This window comes from Eubalaena glacialis, chromosome 14, assembly GCF_028564815.1.
Source record: "Eubalaena glacialis isolate mEubGla1 chromosome 14, mEubGla1.1.hap2.+ XY, whole genome shotgun sequence".
Lineage (NCBI taxonomy): Eukaryota > Metazoa > Chordata > Mammalia > Artiodactyla > Balaenidae > Eubalaena > Eubalaena glacialis.
Window position 1 is genome coordinate 91865838 of NC_083729.1, and position 19782 is coordinate 91885619.

The following is a 19782-nucleotide window of genomic DNA, read 5'->3' on the forward strand; positions in this document are numbered from 1 at the left end:
TCGCCTATTGGAAGGTGCAGACCGGTGGCTGATGGCAAGGTGGACCTGCAGAGATGGGGGCCGGGGCCAGGCCATGGCGATTGAGCAGCTCAAGCAAACAGGGCTGGGGACCCTAGGGGTGGTTACATCTGGATTGTGTAAGAATAAAAGGATGTTGGAACACATAGCATGATGTGTGCGCGTGCGCGCACGTTATTTGGGGCGGGCGCGCGAGGGCACTGTAGCAGACAGTCTTGGTTTACCTTCCGCCCTCTGCCCTTTCCTCCTGGAGGAGCCGGGGACGAGGTGATCTAAGAATAGGAGAGGTGCCCGAGCGCCTGGCTCAGAGGGAACCAGGGAGGGGCTGCAGCACAGAGGGATTTTTCCTACTTAGTCTGATAGGAACAGAAAGAACTCACCTGTATGAGAAACACACAGGTGTGACCAGAACGTTACCTTCTGCACCCAGGAATCCGAGGGTGCTGATATGCCAGCTCAGCCTGGAGGTGTCCAGGTAAACGTCTGACCATCCCCAAGGCCGGGGTAATAAGGCCGGTCCCTTGCACGGATCTGCGTGTTCCAGCTCCCCAGCGCTCTCTCCTGCTGCCTCTGGCAGCTGCTGTCCCTTTGCCAACCATCCAGCCGGAAAAAAACAGCCAAGCTCATTTCCAGAAGCATTTTTTGAAAAGACAGGTTTGCTGTTCCTTATTAAGTGTCCTTTGGGGACTCCTTTCTCATTTCCTCCCTCATTGAAATGCTGCTGCAGTCTCCCCTCCTTGCGGTGCTTTGCTGTGGTGTCATGAAGACTTCGGATGTTTTATTAAACCATGAAGAAAGGGTCACTCACCTCACCATAAAAGACACACAGGACTGAATAACTTTATAAATGCATATGGAAAAGTGCAAAGCGTAATTTGCTTTCAAAGCGTGAAGGGAGAAACTCTGTGGGGAGCAGGAGGCTCTGTCTCCCCAAGGCTTCGACTGTCACGGGATTTGCCGGGCCTCTCAGGAAGCAGGCAGTCCAGGCCGCTAGGAACCACTTTCCCCGGCGGGGAGCCCTGGGACCACTGAGATGCACCAGCTCAGACGCTCTCCAAGGTGTGCGGTTCCACCAGGTTTTTGTCCCCAGAGTCTAAATCTCCATGATACCTTCGTGTGAACCTACAGACCCTCTTCTTCCCCCACATCCTCTTCACTCCCCGGCCCCCTGCTCTGTTTTCCTCGAATCTTTCCTTCTCAAATGATGCAATAAGCAGATATGGGTAAGTTCTTAACTAGACGTGAGGTGATGCTATACCTTAAAGTTTCAATTTAGATTCTGTAAGAGAATGGAGTACTTTCCATCCTTAGGAATAAACGTTCTCTAGTCTTAGACAAGTTTTAAAACTCATATCTACTGATTATTTTTTATTATAGAGGTAATTTGCTCCTTGTAGAAATGAAAACTTGTTTTTTACCCAAACGCATAAAGAAAATTAAAGATATTCTAGTTTTTTAAACTTACATATAAAAATGTGTATTTCTTTTGCAAGATTTAGATCATACTATCCCACAGCTTAGCTTAGTGTTTTGGTAGTTGTTTTTTTTTTTTAATGATTATTTATTTATTTATTTATTTATTTTTAAATTATTTTTATTTTATGGCTGTGTTGGGTCTTCGTTTCTGTGCAAGGGCTTTCTCTAGTTGCGGCAAGCGGGGGCCACTCTTCATCGCAGTGCGCGGGCCTCTCACTATCGCGGCCTCCCTTGTTGCGGAGCACAGGCTCCAGACGCACAGGCTCAGTAGTTGTGGTGCGTGGGCTGCAGGTGCTCCGCGGCATGTGGGATCTTCCCAGACCAGGGCTCGAACCCGTGTCCCCTGCATTGGCAGGCAGATTCTCAACCACTGCGCCACCAGGGAAGCCCCTTTTTTCATGTTTTGAAGTGATTTCTGGTGGCTGGAAGTCATCCATTATGTGGCTGCACCAGAAGCTAAGTTACTTAAGTACTCCCTGTTTGGTTTTGTTTTTTTCTATTTTCCACTATTAAAAAAAAAAAAAATCCTATAATGAGTATCCCTGACATAAATCTTCCTACCTAGCTGCTGATTATTTTCCTAAAATAAACTTATGAAAGTGGAACTGATGGCTTTTGATGCCATAATAAAATTGTTTTTTCGGAAAGGTCATGGCAATTTATTCTCTAACCAGCTGTGCTTGAGAGTTACCAAAAACTTGGGAAACTCTTAAGGTAGGTTGTGAGGCTCTTCTCAGCAGCCACCAACAGGTCGTCCACCAACAGGCTGGGCCAAGGTTGGATTATGAATTGGGACATGAAGGAGCCCGGGAGAGAAAGCCCACAGCCGTTTGACGGAGGAGACATTAATTATTCAAGAGCTTGACAGTGCTGCAAAGGCTTCGGCCAATTAATATATATTCACTAATTATATCTAGAAAAGCATGAGAAACAACTGAATTTTCATGTTTTCCTTTTTTTTAATTGAAGTATAGTTGATTTACAATATCATGTTAGTTTCAGGTGTACAGCACAGCGATTCAGTTATAGTCAGAACATATATATATTATACATTCTTCTTTGGATTCTCTTCCCTTATAGGTTATTACAAAATATTGAGTATTGTTCCCTGTGCTATACACTAGCTATACAGAGAAACAACTATTAAAGGCATCTTACCCCTCTCCAGAAACCAATCTGGGTTGAAAGTCTTATTCACGGCAAGTATAAGCCAACTTGAGTCACTCAGGCTCGAGAAACCCTTTGACCACAACACACGTCTGGCAGGTGGGGCCCGGGAAGGGTTTCCAGACCATCCTCTTTCCTGTCCTCACCCTGTGCTACTCTGAGCAGCCTTTCCTATCTTGCTGTTAGAAGTACGTTAACCTTGTCACGTTCAATTCTCTGTCCTGGGAAGCAGAGTACAATGTGGCCACCCCAGCGGTTTAATCGAAAATCTGTATTAACCACGTCTTTGATTTTCTGTATTCTGATGCTTTGACATCTGGGTCCTGGCCGACCCTGGAGAGGTTGCCGCTCCCAGGACTGGCTAGCTCCTGGAGACAGTAAACAATTCGCCTGCGAGCGCCCCTTCAAATAGAAACCAGCCCAACCAGCGCCCACACCCCACCGCCTCCTCTGTGGGTGCTCACACCCCGAGCTGCTATCCGCCGGCTCTAATCCCCCAGGGCCAGGGCCAGACAGCCAGGGACAGCCCCTGGGCCCAGAGCCCATGGAAATCATTCCAACGAGCCAGCCCCAAGCCTGCCCAGCCACCTCACCCCCTCCTTCCCTTGGAAACCACAATAAAGGCCCCTGCCCACGTTCCCCGACCTGCCCTGTGCCTCCTGCCTGGCCCTGGTGCTTCCCCATGTGACTGGTGTGCCCCCTCCCCTGTGAGGAGGGTCTCCGGGATCTGTGAGTATAAAAACTATCTTTTCAGTGGCAATTGTCTCCTGATCTGTTGGCCTTACTATACCTCCAATTTTTTATCCATGTACTATATTTTATTTTATTTTTTAACATTTTAAAAAATTTTTATTTATTTAATTAATTAATTTTATTTTTGGCTGCATTGGATCTTCGTTGCTGCGCGCAGGCTTTCTCTAATGGCGAGCAGGGGCTACTCTTCGTTGCAGTGCGAAGGCGTCTCATTGCGGTGGCTTCTCTTGTTGTGGAGCACAGGCTCTAGGCGTGCGGGCTTCAGTAGTTGTGGCATGTGGGCTCAGTAGTTGTGGCACGTGGGCTCAGTAGTTGTGGCTCACGGGCTCTAGAGTGCAGGCTCAGTAGTTGTGGCGCATGGGCTTAGTTGCTCCATGACATGTGGGATCATCCTGGACCAGGGCTCGAACCCATGTCCCCTGCATTGGCAGGCGGATTCTTAACCATTGCGCCACCAGGGAAGCCCTCCATGTACTATATTTTAATACAAAGGATTCTCCAAATTAACTGGCCACAACATTCTGTTTCTTTTTGGGGGGGGCGGGAGTCCTTTCCCATATAATTAAAAACCATGTAAAGACCAAGATGAATGGACCCAATACCAGATGGACACATTGGCTGAGGCTGCCCCTGGTGGGGGGACTGCTGGTCTCTCTACAGCACAGACACCCGTGTTTCTCTTCCGCCCAGAACTGGGATGAAACCTCGGGCTCCAGCCTCATCTGTCACTGTCCCCTGCCGCCTTCCTGGGCTGCAGAGTCATTGGATCCTCTTTCTCTCCATCCCCACGGGGCCATAAGCCCGCTCATCCCCCACCCTGAGTGCAGCACTCTCCCTCCAACTCCGTGCATCTGGTCCCCCGGGGCTGTCGTTACCTCCAGCAGGGCTGAGACCAGATGTGTCTCTCACCAGTTTTTCTGCAGAACGGAGCATGATGTCTGGCACGGAGCATCTTCCAATATATACTTGTGGAATGAATGAATGAATGAATATACGAATAAATGAATGCATGGATTGAAAAAGGAAAACCGCCCCCTTAGCACCTTGCATACAGCTCTTGGTAAGGTGAGTCTTTTAGCCCCTCAGCTCCTGGCCCGGTGGGTGTGCACCCTGGCACGGCCGAGGCGGGTTGGGAATGGCTGAGCTTCTCTGTCAGCTGCTACAAAGCAGCGTATTTTCTAGTATTTGTACAAACACCAGATACCTGGAAATTACACCAGTAAATTACACCGAGCACAAACAGGAGGGTGGCACAGCCCCTGCATGTTTCCAACACGCGGTTGCATGAAATTACGGTCAGAGGAGCAGAGGTGATGCTGGGTTACGGGGGCTCACACGTGCCACGTGCCGGGACAGCCAGCTGCCCACCTGCAATTAGGGAACCCTTGCTGCAGGTGACCCGCCACACAGGTCCGAGTGCAGGTGTGGGAACAGCACCCGACTCCTCCCAGCAGCAGACAAAGAAGCCGGACGGGAGGAAACAGGGGCTGGTCTAACTCCCTGCTTCCCTGATTAGCACGTTGGAAGAAGTGGTGGACGGCAGTCCTCACCATCCCAGACCCACACACACATGCACATATGCACGCACGCACACACACACATCCACATGCTTGCACATACACGCAGGCACACACACGCACACACACGCACGTACACACACACACACATCCACATGCTTGCACATACACGCAGGCACACACACGCACACACACGCACGTACACACACACATCCACATGCTTGCACATACACGCAGGCACACACACGCACACACACGCATGTACACACACCCACATGCTTGCACATACACGCAGGCACACACACGCACACACACGCACGTACACACACACACATCCACATGCTTGCACACACACGCAGGCACACACACGCACACACACGCACGTACACACACACATCCACATGCTTGCACACACACGCAGGCACACACACGCACACACATGCACGTACACACACACATCCACATGCTTGCACATACACGCAGGCACACACACGCACACACACGCACGTACACACACACACACGCACACGCTATGTGACCTACCTGAAGGCAGGAACTGAGCCATGATAGCAGGACCAATCACCTAAGCAGGGGCAGGACCAGGGCCCTGGGGACGGGCATATCTCCTTCCCTCCCTGAAAGATGTTAGAGGTTTGTGTAAAGAGAGGTTCAAAAACCACAGGGAACTCTGCTCAGTGCTGTGGTGACCTGAATGGGAAGGCAGTCCAAAAGAGGGGATATATGTATACGTAGGGCTGATTCACTTTGCTGGACAGCAGAAACTAACACAGCAGTGTAGAGCCACCATACGCCAATAAAAATCAATTATAAAGCAAGAAGAGAAAAGAAAAGGGCAGCCGCAGACCAGCTCCTCCAAAGGCTGCAGGCACAGCTCTGGAGGCAGGGGCGTGGGCCGCACAGAGGGACCTTCTTGCCGATTGCAGCAACGCAATGAGATTCTGGCAGCTGATACCCCGGGCGCTCAGACACATCCGTGGGGCCGCTGCAGAGGAGCTCCTGTGCGAACCCCGAGACCCGAGATCCCAGAGAGCGGCATTTGGTATCCGAGGCTGGACCATCCCACTGCTGTGTCCTGATTTCCTGGCTTGGGACTAAGGCCGAACACCCAGAGTGTCCTCAGCCACCACCCAGGTCCACCTCCAGGCTATGGATGACACCACGGCCGAGGGGAGGTGGCCTGCCAGGGCCACAGCGGAGGGTGCCAGAGCCCAGTGAGACCCTAGTGGTAGCGTTTTACTTCCCAAGTCACACGCGGCCTGCGGAGTTGGGTGTGTTGCTTTCTAATTCCTTCTTACCACGTGTCTTGTTGCACCAATTTACGACTCTGGATTGCAGGCTGAATTATAACTATCTGTTTCCCTTCCCCAGCTGCAAGCTGCAGAGAGCAGGCGTCACTGACCCCAGTGCTTGTCTCTGAACGAGGTACTAACGTGCTTTTAGGCGGTGCTCTAGCCGGTTAGCTTTTTGGCGGCGAAAGGGCTTTCTGTCCGTATGGCCTAGATTCCCGTGCATCCTCATTCACACGCTAAGGGTGACAGACCCACTCAGAGCAAACGGGGTGTTAGTTACTATCTAATCACTCCCAACACGAGTCACAGCCCGTTCATCGGAGTCGGGTGCCGGGCTTCACCTCCATCAGGACACCAAGCCACGCTCCTGTTCTCTCTCAGCCACTCGGCCCTGTCGTATTCTCACAGGCAGTGAATCCACAGCCTTTTCCCTTCCAGTCAGGTTTGCCTGCCTAAGCCCCCCTTTTAATTCCTAATATGCTAACGACCCTAGACAGCAATAGTGCAGGAAGGAGAAAAGGAGCGTAGTTGCTGCTTTGGGACTTTGCGCTTGAACAGTCACCGTAGGCTGGCTTCTGCTTTTCTCTTTTGTTCGTGGTCGGTGAAGCACAGGTGGGGACCACGGCTCTGAGCTGGTGCGACTCAAACTCCAAGAAAACCACCCCAACCAGCTGTACCCCGGCTTCTTCAGCCTGGAATCCAGAGGACTCACGACAGCTCACGGCTCCCATCAGCCACACACACGTGGAGCTGACCAGCCCGACCGACACGGAGCAGGGGCTTAGAACAGTCAGGGGTGCTCAGCTGTGCGCGCACCCCATCCTCGGGCTAGTGCAGTACCCACAAGGAAAGAAAGAACACGAAGGAGGGCTATGACATTCACCTGACAGGATTTCTCAAAGGCCTGCTGTGAACGGGGTTCTAAGGGATGAATTAAAATTTAAAAGGTGAGATTTAAACAAAGTTCTATTCCCTGAATATATTTGGGGCTAGAAATCCAAGGGCAGCAGGCTCCCTTGGGAGCATGTGGCTAAAAGGTGAAATATCGGAGAAGTAACCGGAGATCTCCTTCGTTAAACTCCGCAGACCAGGATTAATCTGAAGGCCACAAACATCCAAGAGCACCGTAAGATTATGCAGGAGATAGTCAGAAGTGCATTGTTTAAAATGTAGTGAAGCAACACCAAAGGATTTGAGAAGCGACCAATGCAAGTCCTTGCAGGAGCGGGAAGGCACCACCAGGGCAGGTGACTAAGGTCTATGGCCCCTTGGGCTAGGTGCCATGCGAGCGGAAACGATCACGTCACCAAGATAACTTTTATTTAAAAAAGAATTACAGGAGGGACAAAGAATTAAAAGAACTTTAATAAAATCAACAAGTTTACATTTGTACATCTTGTGTATTTGGGATCCAACCAGGGGCAGAGGGTAAAGTTGAAAGGACCAGGTTTCCATAGGCGGGCGAGGGGGAAGCCCAGGTTACCCCGGCTGTGTGACAGGCAGTGACTCAAGGGTGGTACCCAGGGACCCTGGAGCCCCACCGCAAGCACATCCGGGGCTCAGGCCCGGGGCCTTCCAGCTCTGAGCGCGGGCTCAAGGCTCCATAGCCCACGTGCCACTCCCACACGGATACCTGATAAGCGACAGCAGATAACCAGCTCATGAAATTGAAGAGTCTTGCCCAGAGAATACTAATGTCAGCTGAGTCCAGTTCATGCTATTTTAACTAGGATGGTGACATCGAACCGACCCAGGGGGACAAGGGCCAAGTGATGGTTCCAATTCCTCTAACCAATGGCACAATCACAAGAGAGCGGGTCTTTAGAAAGAACCACGTATTTCTTTTAAAAATATGATTTGAGAAAAGGGCCTTGTGGGAGTTAGAGAAAGGCAAGGGTTTTAACAATTCTGCACAGGGTCAGAGAATTCTGCTACATTAGCGGATTCTAGAGTAGAGACAGAAAACTGCTCAACTTCAGTTCCCATTATTCTAAAGGATAACAAACATTTCAAAATACTGATCAGTATTCAGAGCACAGAGAGACCAGTGCCCCCAAGTGAGAAAGGAACGATCGGAAGGCTTTTCCAGGATTGTACCCATCTCGTGGAGAGAAACAGTGCTTTTAAAGGTGCAGTTTTCCGTGTCCTAGCCACTTGTTCTCTGAGGGATAACCCCAAACTCACGAGTCGTAATGGTAACGTCCCCAGGCACACGGCCGTTCCTTCACAGCCATCCGCAGGGTGAAGACTCACGACTGGGCTTTCATTCACACCAGCTTACACAGCACACGGCTGAGCTGCAAGAATTCCTTCATCATTTATTCTTTAGAAATCGAGACACAGTAGGGAAGAGTTTCTGGACCCCCTTGGACTCACAAGAGGAGAGAGAACAGTGACCGTGATAGTACAGAAAGCGTTTTCACAGCAGGGAGGACGAGCTCTCCACCCCGTCTGTTAAGGCCTGGGCTGAAGGAGAGGGGCCGGGTCCCGGGGTCCCCTCGTCACACGCACGAGCCGACGCACGTTTGCCAGGCGTCACGGCATCTTTCTTCTTAGTCCCTGATAGAGTCGATAATCACCGGGAAGAAATTCAGGAGAGGGCAGTGAAGTAACAACAGCGTCAGCTTCTCCGCGATGCTGGGCAGAGACGCGGCATGGACGCGGGGTCTGTGATGCGGGAGGTGTCTGTCCTGTGTGTCCAGGAAGCCGCAGGGCAGGCGTGTAAAGTGCTAGAGGTAAGGCAGCCCGCCTGGACTTCCTCCGGGGGCGGCGCTCCCTCGGGAGGGGTGACACCCCCGTGGCGCAGGGCAGCCGTCACCCACAGCCCGCCCTGGCCAGCGTGGAGGTGACCGCCAGCCGCCCCGGAAAACATGCTCAGCTTGTGCTCACGACCTTTCCCTTTTCATTTCTCGAGGAATCAATGGGGGGGTAACAAAGAAAAACGTCCCTAATGAACATGACGGAGGTGAATTTCCAAAAGAGAGAAAAATCACAAAGAGGATATAACGCCAAATTAAAAGTTCTAATTGAACCTGTTAATCATGGAGTTACAAAACGGCGGGTGATGCGCCGTGTGCCCCTGCCCCCGCCGTCGGCTCCAGACCTGCAAGCGGCTCTTCCTGGCACGTCCACAGCTTCTCGGGGCCTTCACTTGCGAGGCAGCCAGAAGCGAATGAATTTACCCCAAAGGGAGGGCCTGGGTACCCAGGCAGATCTTTAGGGGTTGGAAGCCAGATAGGAAGTGAGAAGGAACAAAGATACCTCCCTGAGGTCAGCTGTCCCTCAGGGCAAAGGCAGAGCCCGCAGGGTGGCCGGTGGCCAGGCGGGGAGGATGGAGAGCTCTGCGCCCTGGCCACTCGCCCGCCAGGACGCGGTCCCCTCCGTGCCACTGGAGCAAACGTTTCCAGTGCAAATACGTGTCTACAGATCGGGGCTCGGGGTGCGGGGTCCGGTTTGTCCGGGTGGCACAGGAAGGCTCATTTCCTTTCAGAGCAGACATCTGTTTTGGGTGGCGATGTCCCTGGACGGGTGAATCTGGCATGTCTCTATTTTGGGGATTATCCATTTCCATCCGATGCAGGGGGTCGGCCGCATCCCATTTCCCACGGACTGAAGCCCCCCAGCACCAGATGACGGCTGACGCGGCCTCCTGCTCTGTGCACCCGGCCGGCTTGGTAAGGAGCCCTCGGCCCAGCCTCTTCAAGTCCGAGCCCCGGGGCTGGGGGAGCTGGGGTTCGTGTGTCTGCTGGCCGCACAGTGGGTGTGGACGAGACCACCGTTGGGATACCTAACAAACACGGGCTCACAAAAGGGGTTTTGGCACATCTGGCAAAGCTTTTTGTCTGAGAGCCGAACTGAGCTTCCTTTCAGCTTCATCTGCAAAAAGAAACAAAGGCAGGGACGCCTGTGACATAAGTGACACTGGTTTTCAGAGCTGACACGCATTACCCCATGGGTTGTTATTATCACTGGTGAGGACAGCTTTAATATCAATTTCTCGAAACAGAGTATCAGCGGTGAAAATAAACAAACACATCCTCGGAACTGGACAAGTCAAAAAAGCTACAAAACTGCCTTCTTATTTTACAAAAGTAATTGCTGCTTGTCTGGCGGAGGAATTTCTCACCAAGATCTTCTTTCAAACATTCTCTGAGCTCTGATCTATTCAAGCAAGGCCTATTACAGAATCATGGGGCGTTAGAGCTGACAAAACCATGAAAGCTGTCTAATCCCCTGCTCCCCTCGCTTGCAAACAAGAAAAGTTAAGGCCCAAATAAGAGACTGGGTCAAAGCCATGGGGTCGATCCGTGGCACCGTTCCTGACCGGCCCCAGGAAATGTCATTTCCTTTCTTTAAATGTAACTAACAAAACTAACAAAACTTTATTACTTCTTGTCTGATAAACAGGACTTGAGTTCTGCAAGCTAAAAGCCTTTCTGCACAATTCGCGTGAATCAGCCCAGCAAGTCAGCCTAGTGGCAGGACGGAGTGACGGCTTAGTGAATTCACCCTACTCATTAGTTTCTTTAGTCATTCAACAAACATTCAATGCCTTCAAGATGCCAGGTTGGCTCAGGAATACCGAGATAAGTAAAGGAAGTTCCTGCCCTCAGAGAACCCAAAGCCTAACAGGGAAGGGGACAGCTATGGATATAGCATGTGAGTCGGCCCACGGGGCGCCCGTCTGCTTAGAGGGATGGGACGGTTTCACAAAGGAAAGACTTAGGCGGGGTTTCGAGTAGGCGTTCACCAGGCACAAAAGGAAGAGGTGAGCTGTCTCAGGCAGAGGAAACGGTGGATTCAAAGGCCGTACGTACGAAATGGCAAGTCCACTGGGAGGTTCTGAGCACCCTGGGATGGGCAGGGACGGGCCAGAGGAGGGAGGCTGAATCTTCCCGGCCTCGGCTTCTCCACTGGGGAGTCAATGCAGGCTTCCCAGCGGGAGGAACACGGCGGATTCCCGCTCTGGAAGGACACCCTGCTGGCTGCGGGGCGTCTGGGCCTCATCAGAGAGAAGCCTCCTCCGGATGAGCTTGGGGGTGTTATGGACTGAATGCCCGTATCTCTCAGCAAATGTCGAGGCTCTGACCCCCAGTGGGATGGTGTTTGGAGGCGGGCCCCCAGAACGGCCTCAGGGCCCTTATGGAGGAGGAAGAGACCAGCACTGGCTCCCGGCCCCACGAGCTCAGTGAGAAGGGGACCTCACTGGGCCCCGAATCTGTCGGCGCCTGGATCTCGGGCTCCCAGCCCCCAGACGGTGAGAACTGGATGTGTGTCGTCTGAGCCCCCGGCCTGCGGGATTTGTTATTATTAGTCACAGCAAGCCCAGGAGACAGAGATGGGGACCCGGAACGTGGAGCTCTGAACCGGCCTGCAGTCCACACCTGGGCTCCTCTGTGTCCTGTGTCACCTCCCGGTGCCCCTGCCCCCCTTCTGTGACGGGGAGGCAATTCTGCCCAGAAGCGCGGTGCGGATGCAGTGACACCGTGACGTGCAGCGTGGACCAGGGCCCGGAGCGTGGCTCTGCGGACCGTCAGTGTCTAAAAGGGGCGGGAAGCTGCCCAACCGTACACCTGCCGGCCCGGCTCCCGCCTGGGCTCACACACCTGTGTCTGTGTGAAGAAATCACGTGTGTTGAAGTTACAGAGAAAAAACGGACAAGGAGTATTTTTCCACGGGTAAAACCGACCTAAAATCACACGTCTCGCCCGAGAGGGCCGGGCTCTCACCTTGTCGTATTTGTAGATCAAGTTTTCGGACTTGGCCAGGCCCACAGCCACCTGAGTGGTCCTCCGGGCGTGGACGCTGTCCCTCACGGCCCCCGTCAGGAACGGGCAGAGCAGCTGCACCGACCACGTGCCCGGCAGCAGCTGCAGGACCCGGGCCGCGTCGAACTCGGTGGCATGGCGGTTCAGGAGGTCCACAGCGGCCACGGCCAGCTCGGGCGCAGAGGGGCCGGGGCCCAGGTACATGGCCAGCAGCAGGTTGAAGAGCCGCTGGCGGGCGGGCGGGTCCCGGCCCTCGGAGCGCCACAGGCAGTAGTCCTCCGCCGCCGGGAAGTCGGCCAGCTCATGGACCAGGATGTGCAGGGCCTCCTCATGCCGCTCCAGCTTCCCGTGCAGGATGGCGCTCTCCATGGGGAGCCCGGCACCCCGGATCCTGTCTGTGAGGCGGGACCCGCTGGTTAGAAACGGCAGGGCCCGCGCCAGGCGGTGCCAATCCAACTCCGCAACTGCATGGGCCATGCGCTTAAGAATGGGCAGAGCAAGCCTGGCTGCCTGGACACCCCTGAACTCTGCCACCCAGGCTGCCTGGACACCCCTGAACTCTGCCACCCAGGCTGCCTGGACACCCCTGAACTCTGCCACCCAGGCTGCCTGGACACCCCTGAACTCTGCCACCCAGGCTGCCTGGACACCCCTGAACTCTGCCACCCAGGCTGCCTGGACACCCCTGAACTCTGCCACCCAGGCTGCCTGGACACCCCTGAACTCTGCCACCCAGGCTGCCTGGACACCCCTGAACTCTGCCACCCAGGCTGCCTGGACACCCCTGAACTCTGCCACCCAGGCTGCCTGGACACCCCTGAACTCTGCCACCCAGGCTGCCTGGACACCCCTGAACTCTGCCACCCAGGCTGCCTGGACACCCCTGAACTCTGCCACCCAGGCTGCCTGGACACCCCTGAACTCTGCCACCCAGGCTGCCTGGACACCCCTGAACTCTGCCACCCAGGCTGCCTGGACACCCCTGAACTCTGCCACCCAGGCTGCCTGGACACCCCTGAACTCTGCCACCCAGGCTGCCTGGACACCCCTGAACTCTGCCACCCAGGCTGCCTGGACACCCCTGAACTCTGCCACCCAGGCTGCCTGGACACCCCTGAACTCTGCCACCCAGGCTGCCTGGACACCCCTGAACTCTGCCACCCAGGCTGCCTGGACACCCCTGAACTCTGCCACCCAGGCTGCCTGGACACCCCTAAACTCTACCACCCAGGCTACCTGGACACCCCTAAACTCTGCCACCCAGGCTACCTGGACACCCCTAAACTCTACCACCCAGGCTACCTGGACACCCCTGAACTCTGCCACCCAGGCTGCCTGGACACCCCTGAACTCTGCCACCCAGGCTGCCTGGACACCCCTGAACTCTGCCACCCAGGCTACCTGGACACCCCTGAACTCTGCCACCCAGGCTGCCTGGACACCCCTGAACTCTGCCACCCAGGCTGCCTGGACACCCCTGAACTCTGCCACCCAGGCTGCCTGGACACCCCTGAACTCTGCCACTCAGGCTACCTGGACACCCCTGAACTCTGCCACCCAGGCTGCCTGGACACCCCTGAACTCTGCCACCCAGGCTGCCTGGACACCCCTGAACTCTGCCACCCAGGCTGCCTGGACACCCCTGAACTCTGCCACCCAGGCTGCCTGGACACCCCTGAACTCTGCCACCCAGACTGCCTGGACACCCCTGAACTCTGCCACCCAGGCTGCCTGGACACCCCTGAACTCTGCCACCCAGGCTGCCTGGACACCCCTGAACTCTGCCACCCAGGCTGCCTGGACACCCCTGAACTCTGCCACCCAGGCTACCTGGACACCCCTGAACTCTGCCACCCAGGCTGCCTGGACACCCCTGAACTCTGCCACCCAGGCTGCCTGGACACCCCTGAACTCTGCCACCCAGGCTGCCTGGACACCCCTAAACTCTACCACCCAGGCTACCTGGACACCCCTAAACTCTGCCACCCAGGCTACCTGGACACCCTGGCCTGGGTGGCAGAGTTTAGGGGTGTCCACGTAGCCTCCCAGGAGGGCTGCCATGTGCCTTAGGACAAAGTACATGTGTCACACGAGCATCATTCAGGCCTGAGTCATGTGCTGCTGGCCACGAGCTCAGTGTCATCGAATCAACAACATACATTAAATACGGTGTCTTTAAGCAGAAACACACATAAACAAAGTTACATATTGATCGGTTGGTGAAAATGATGTGACCAGAGGTTCTCAGGAGCCTGACCCTGCATTCCTCCAGGTCTGATGGCTCAGTGTCCGTGAACTCAGTGGTGGAGACTCTACAGGACACAACTACCGCGAACAATGAGAATGGGTGTAGTTAATGGTCAGAGAGTGGTGTTAAAAGCTGCTAAAGAGAAATGTATTAACCCAGTAAGGACAACCTGGAAATTCCACGGTGCCCGAAATGGCAAGAGACAAGTTCAGTCTGCCAGGTGCTGCTCTGAGGCTCGTACACAACACGGACACTGTGGTTTCTGCCCTGGAGGAAATGAAACCCAGACCCCCTCCAGGACCCCCGCCTTCCTCCAAGCCTGGGGCAGCCGAGTGGGCTGCTGGGGGCAGTGCCACCCTCAAAGCCGTGATCAGAGCTGGAGCCTCAGAAGGAACTGACCCGAGGGCTTCAAAGGCGAATAAGCAAGCTCAAAGCAGCTTGGTTCAGCAGACATGCAGACCTCCCAACGCCCAGGGCAGCCTTCGCGTCATCAGCTAAGGGGCCCTGTCCGTTTCCAGACGGTGGAGGACGGACAAGGAGCCTCACCTGCCCTCCAGGAGGCTGACTTTGTGCCACAGAGGCTCACGAGCCCCCCCGCCCCCCCAAATAGAGACGAAGAGATGCCAAGGCCTCCGTCCCTGCCCCCACCCCCCCACCCCCGCCGGTGACGTTTATCCAGCGAGATCCACTCACCCAGCAGAAAGTGGACTCGGTACAAATCGGATTTCTGGAGCAGGCGTCGCAGCTTCGCCTGCGTCTCGGTCACTTCTGCATCCTTGCCATTGGCGCTGGGCCTCTGCTGCAGCACCTCATCCAGGTAGAGGACGGCTAAGTGCGTGTGGTACTCCTCCTTCTGCAGGACAGGGGGACAGGCAGACAGACAGCATTTGCTAGGGGAGCCCAGAGAACGCCCCCCAACCAACCAGCCAGCAGGTGCCCGAGACTGGACGTGCAAGGTGAGCAGGGGCTACAGGACAACCACAGAACACGCGTACTGGGGCAAAAGCTTTCAGAAACCACGACACAGAGAAGCTGAATCTAAAATCTATGGGAGGGAGCTTCCCTGGTGGCGCAGTGGTTGAGAATCTGCCTGCCAGTGCACGGGACACGGGTTCGAGCCCTGGTCCGGGAGGATCCCACATGCCGCGGAGCAACTGGGCTCGTGAGCCACAACTACTGAGCCTGCGCGTCTGGAGCCTGTGCTCCGCAACAAGAGAGGCCGCGATAGTGAGAGGCCCACGCACCGCGATGAAGAGTGGCCCCCACTTGCCGCAACTAGAGAAAGCCCTCGCACAGAAACGAAGACCCAACACAGCCAAAAATAAATATAAAAATAAATAAATAAAATAAAATCTATGGGAAAATATCTCATTTTGAGAAGTAAGGGCCACGGGATTTAGGTATTCTCCAAAAAAGGGACAGCTTTCCTCATTTCCTTTAAGAATGACAAGGAAAAAAAAACTCTAAAAAAAAAAGAATAACAAGGAAGGAAAAGAGAAGAAAATATAAGCGGAGGGGACAAGAGATGGAGGGTGAGAAAAAAGCTACTTAGGCCGCCGGTCTCTTTCACAAACATCCGGCTCCCTCTCTGACCTCCCACGTGTACAGACTGAGCGCCGGGAACACGAGACATTATGTTAGACCCGTGGGCCAAGTTCAGGTCCCGGTGATGCCACCGCAGCCCACGCAGCTCAGCCTGCGCTCTGGGGCCTCACCTGCAGTCTCCTGTCCGTGACCAGATGTTCTAGGTACTTAACCAGGGCTTGTGGGTATTTCTTAAGGCAACTGATGATATCATCTGGGTTAAATCTACTCTGCTGTTCGTCCACAGGTCTCTTGGTGAAAACTTGAACTCCGACCTGAAAGAAGAATAGCAATTTATTTATCGTGCTTTGCAAACACCCCATCTTATCTTCATTCTGAGCACTGTACGCTTTGGGTAAAATCATTGTTAAAAACATGATGATTTGCGGGACTTCCCTGGTGGTCCACTGGTTAAGACTTCGCCTTCCAATGCTGGGGGTGCAGGTTTGATCCTTGGTCGGGGAACTAAGATCCCATATGCCTCGTGGCCAAAAAACCAAAACATAAAACAGAAGCAATATTGTAACAAATTCAATAAAGACTCTGAAAATGGTCCACATTAAAAAAAAACAAACAAAAAAACATGATGATTCGGAAAAACAGTGCAGATGAAGCACTGACAGAGACAGGAAATGCCACAGAGCTCCAGCTGGAATTCCTTCTAAAAGGGTCGGAAACTAAGGAACCAAACATTTATTGGTGGTAGGTTTTGACATTCCATGAAGCAACAACTCTGTAACATTTAGATCATCCGAAACAAGGACGGTCACTTGCTGGATCATAAGTGAAAGAAGATACAAGCGGCTGAAGATTCAATGAACTCGATTCTCCAAACGCCCATACCCACCGTGTGCATTACCCACGTGGGACCCAAGCCCACGCACAGCAACGAAGACCCAACACAGCCAAAAATAAATAAATAAAAATAAATAAATTTATTTTAAAAAATACTAAAAAAAACCCCTTTCGTTTATTATTGCCAAGTAATATTGCATTTTGTGCATATACATTTTATTCATCTATTCATCAAGTGATGGACACGGTGTTTTCTTTCTTTTGGCTGTCATGAATAATACTGCCATAAATATTCATGTACAAGTTTTTATGTGAATAAACGTTTTCATTTTTCTTGGATGCATACCTAGGAGTGAAATCGCTGGCTCATATGATAACTCTGTTTAACCATTTGTAGAACTGCCAGACTGTCTTTCAAAATGACTGTACTGTTTTACTTTCCCACCAACAATGAATGTGAGTTCTAATTTCTCTGCATCTTTGCCAACATGTACTATTGTTGTCTTTTAAATTTTAGCCATCCTAATGGGTGTGAAATGGTTTTGATTTACATTTTCCTTAAGGATTAATAAAATGACTGATGAAAACAAACAAACAAAAAGGGCCCTTCTGTGTCCCCAACCCACCCCCCCCAAAGGGGGTTGGGGACATAGAAGCAAGCACGACGGTTTGCCTGGTGTGGCCCAGGCCCGGCTCCACGCCCTGCAGGGAAACGGTCTGGTCCTGCTCCAGCCCACAGAGAACGAGGGACCAGATGCCGTTAGGGGCGGGGGTCAACACACAGGTGTTTAAGAAGATGCTAAGACCTGACCTGCGGTGCTTTCTGCTTTCCTACACAGTGGCCTGCCCCCGACACAGGTGTGCAGAGGCACTGAAATGCAGAAATTCCTCGAGAGCTGGGATTCAGACGGCTCAAGCCATGTATTAAAACGGGGGGGGGGGGGGAGGGGAAGCGGAGAGAAGGGTTAAAGTGTAGCTTGTTTTCCCACCGAGAATCAAGTTTTCTGTCCATTTTCACCAGCCCCCTTGCCGCCCCTGAACGAATGCGTTTACGAAGCACAAACCTCCGGATTTTTCTGCAAGACCCAGTCAGCGTACTGCCACACGAGGTCCGGGTCGAGGCTGTAGGTGAGGAAATCCACGATGTACTCGTACAGGTCTGAGCGCGTAGAGTCGTGAATGTCCCCGTTGACGATGCTCACCCACAGCTGGAGAGGAATAAAAAAGAAGGTAGGGAAGGTTACATACCGCTTAGCATTAGCTCAGAAAGGCCATGTGTTTGTTTGTTTGGCCTTTCAATATTTCAAAGTGGCAGGAGAAACTTTAGAGGCTTAAATCCATTTTAATTTTTTCACACACACACAAAAAAAGAGAGGACACGGTCCAGGAAATCAGGAACATAAAGCACCAAGTTCTTTTTCTTTCCTTGTTAATGAGATCACAGTAATACAAATAGTAAATATAGTATATGAGGAGACTTGGATGCATTAAAAAATGTCTCTTCCTGAAATAAAATCATCACTGACAATGTTTGGACACAGAAGAAATTCACCTACATCCATCAGCCGGGCTGTTTCAGCCTTCTCCGTCACAGGAATTTCTGATTTTGAAGACCTTTTGGGACTGTGAGAGTCTGATATGCTTTCAAAACCTCTGGTGACCCTGTGCCCTGGTGTTCCTACTGTCTTCTGCATGGGGGCTCAGGGTAGATTTTAATAATAAAGTCCTTTGCTATTTCATCCAGACACTTCCCTGCCGTGTAAACTGAATCTTTTTTTTTTTTTAATGCTCCACTGTGCATATGTACTATTGTTTTTATTTTTTTTAATTTTTATTTATTTTTGGCTGCATTGGGTCTTCGTTGCTACGCGCAGGCTTCCTCTAGTTGTGGCAAGCTGGGGCTACTCTTCATTGCGGTGTGCAGGCTTCTCATTGCGGTGGATTCTCTTGTTGCAGAGCACAGGTTCTAGGTGTGCGGGCTCAGTAGTTGTGGCCCGTGGGCTCTAGAGCCCAGGCTCAGTAGTTGTGGTGCACGGGCTTAAGTTGCTCCGCGGCATGTGGGATCTTCCCGGACCAGGGCTTGAACCTGTGTCCCCTGCATTGGCAGGCGGATTCTTAACCACTGCGCCACTGGGGAAGTCCCTGTAAACTGAATCCTACTTTCAGAGCCTCAGAATGAAGTGGCATCACGAGGTGTGGCAGAGATGGGGGCTGCCTGAGAGCCCCCCTGTATCATCCTCTGTGCCGTGGACCTCACCCACGTGTCCACACTGACTTCTGAACCACACCATACCAGCAAGCAGCCCAGGAAACAGGCAGGCAGTGTAAGCGTCGTAATTCTGGTAGCAGCGCACCAATGTTTTTTATGTTACTAGTTTCTTCAGCGCTGAATTCCCCAAATCAAACAAACTATTCACACAACCATTGAAATGTGTCATTAAAAAAATTCTGCCATGGGGCTTCCCTGGTGGCGCAGTGGTTGGGAATCTGCCTGCCAGTGCAGGGGACATGGGTTCGAGCCCTGGTCTGGGAAGATCCCACATGCCGCGGAGCAACTAGGCCCGTGAGCCACGATTACTGAGCCTGTGCGTCTGGAGCCTGTGCTCCGCAACAAGAGAGGCCGTGATAGTGAGAGGCCCGCGCACCGCGATGAAGAGTGACCCCCCCGCTTGCCACAACTAGAGAAAGCCCTCGCACAGAAACGAAGACCCAACACAGCCATAAATAAATAAATAAATAAATAACAAAAAAAATTCTGCCATATATGGAGATTTATTCCGTATTATTTCAATTTTGTAAACTCCTGTCTATATAGCTTTGCTAATGTTATTAACACACTTATAACAAACTGTAATTCTCAGAACATGGTGTTTTAAAAAAATAAAAATTTTAGCTTTGACACCCAAATCTGCTCTTAGCCATGGGGTGTATGTTGATGGGAACCTTTTTTTTTTTTTTTAAAACCTATTCCACAATCATGTTACCATGGTAATTTCTCAAAGCAACCAGATATGCTTGGTGAGTTTGGTGAGCACTGCTGATGATCTTGGCCGCTCACAGAAGATGCAAGACAAGAGACAAGATGAGAAATTTGGGTGCAAGAGCCCCTGCCAGGGCCCTGAGCACTGGCTCAGTCCCCAGCTCTC

General features: G+C 52.6%; 1 protein-coding gene across 3 annotated transcripts in view; it reads right to left on the reverse strand.

The window, feature by feature from the left end:
- Positions 1-7585: 7585 nt before the first annotated feature.
- TGFBRAP1 (transforming growth factor beta receptor associated protein 1) overlaps positions 7586-19782 on the reverse strand; it is a 48190-nt gene continuing 35993 nt past the window's right edge. For all 3 annotated transcript variants that reach the window (XM_061210770.1, XM_061210771.1, XM_061210772.1), the window contains 5 exons: positions 17701-17844; positions 15973-16116; positions 14951-15110; positions 11971-12404; positions 7586-10117 (listed from right to left, as the gene is read on the reverse strand). In XM_061210770.1, the coding sequence (XP_061066753.1) occupies positions 9941-10117; positions 11971-12404; positions 14951-15110; positions 15973-16116; positions 17701-17844 (1059 nt within the window). In that variant the 3' untranslated portion in view covers positions 7586-9940. The remainder of the gene's footprint in view (positions 10118-11970; positions 12405-14950; positions 15111-15972; positions 16117-17700; positions 17845-19782) is intronic.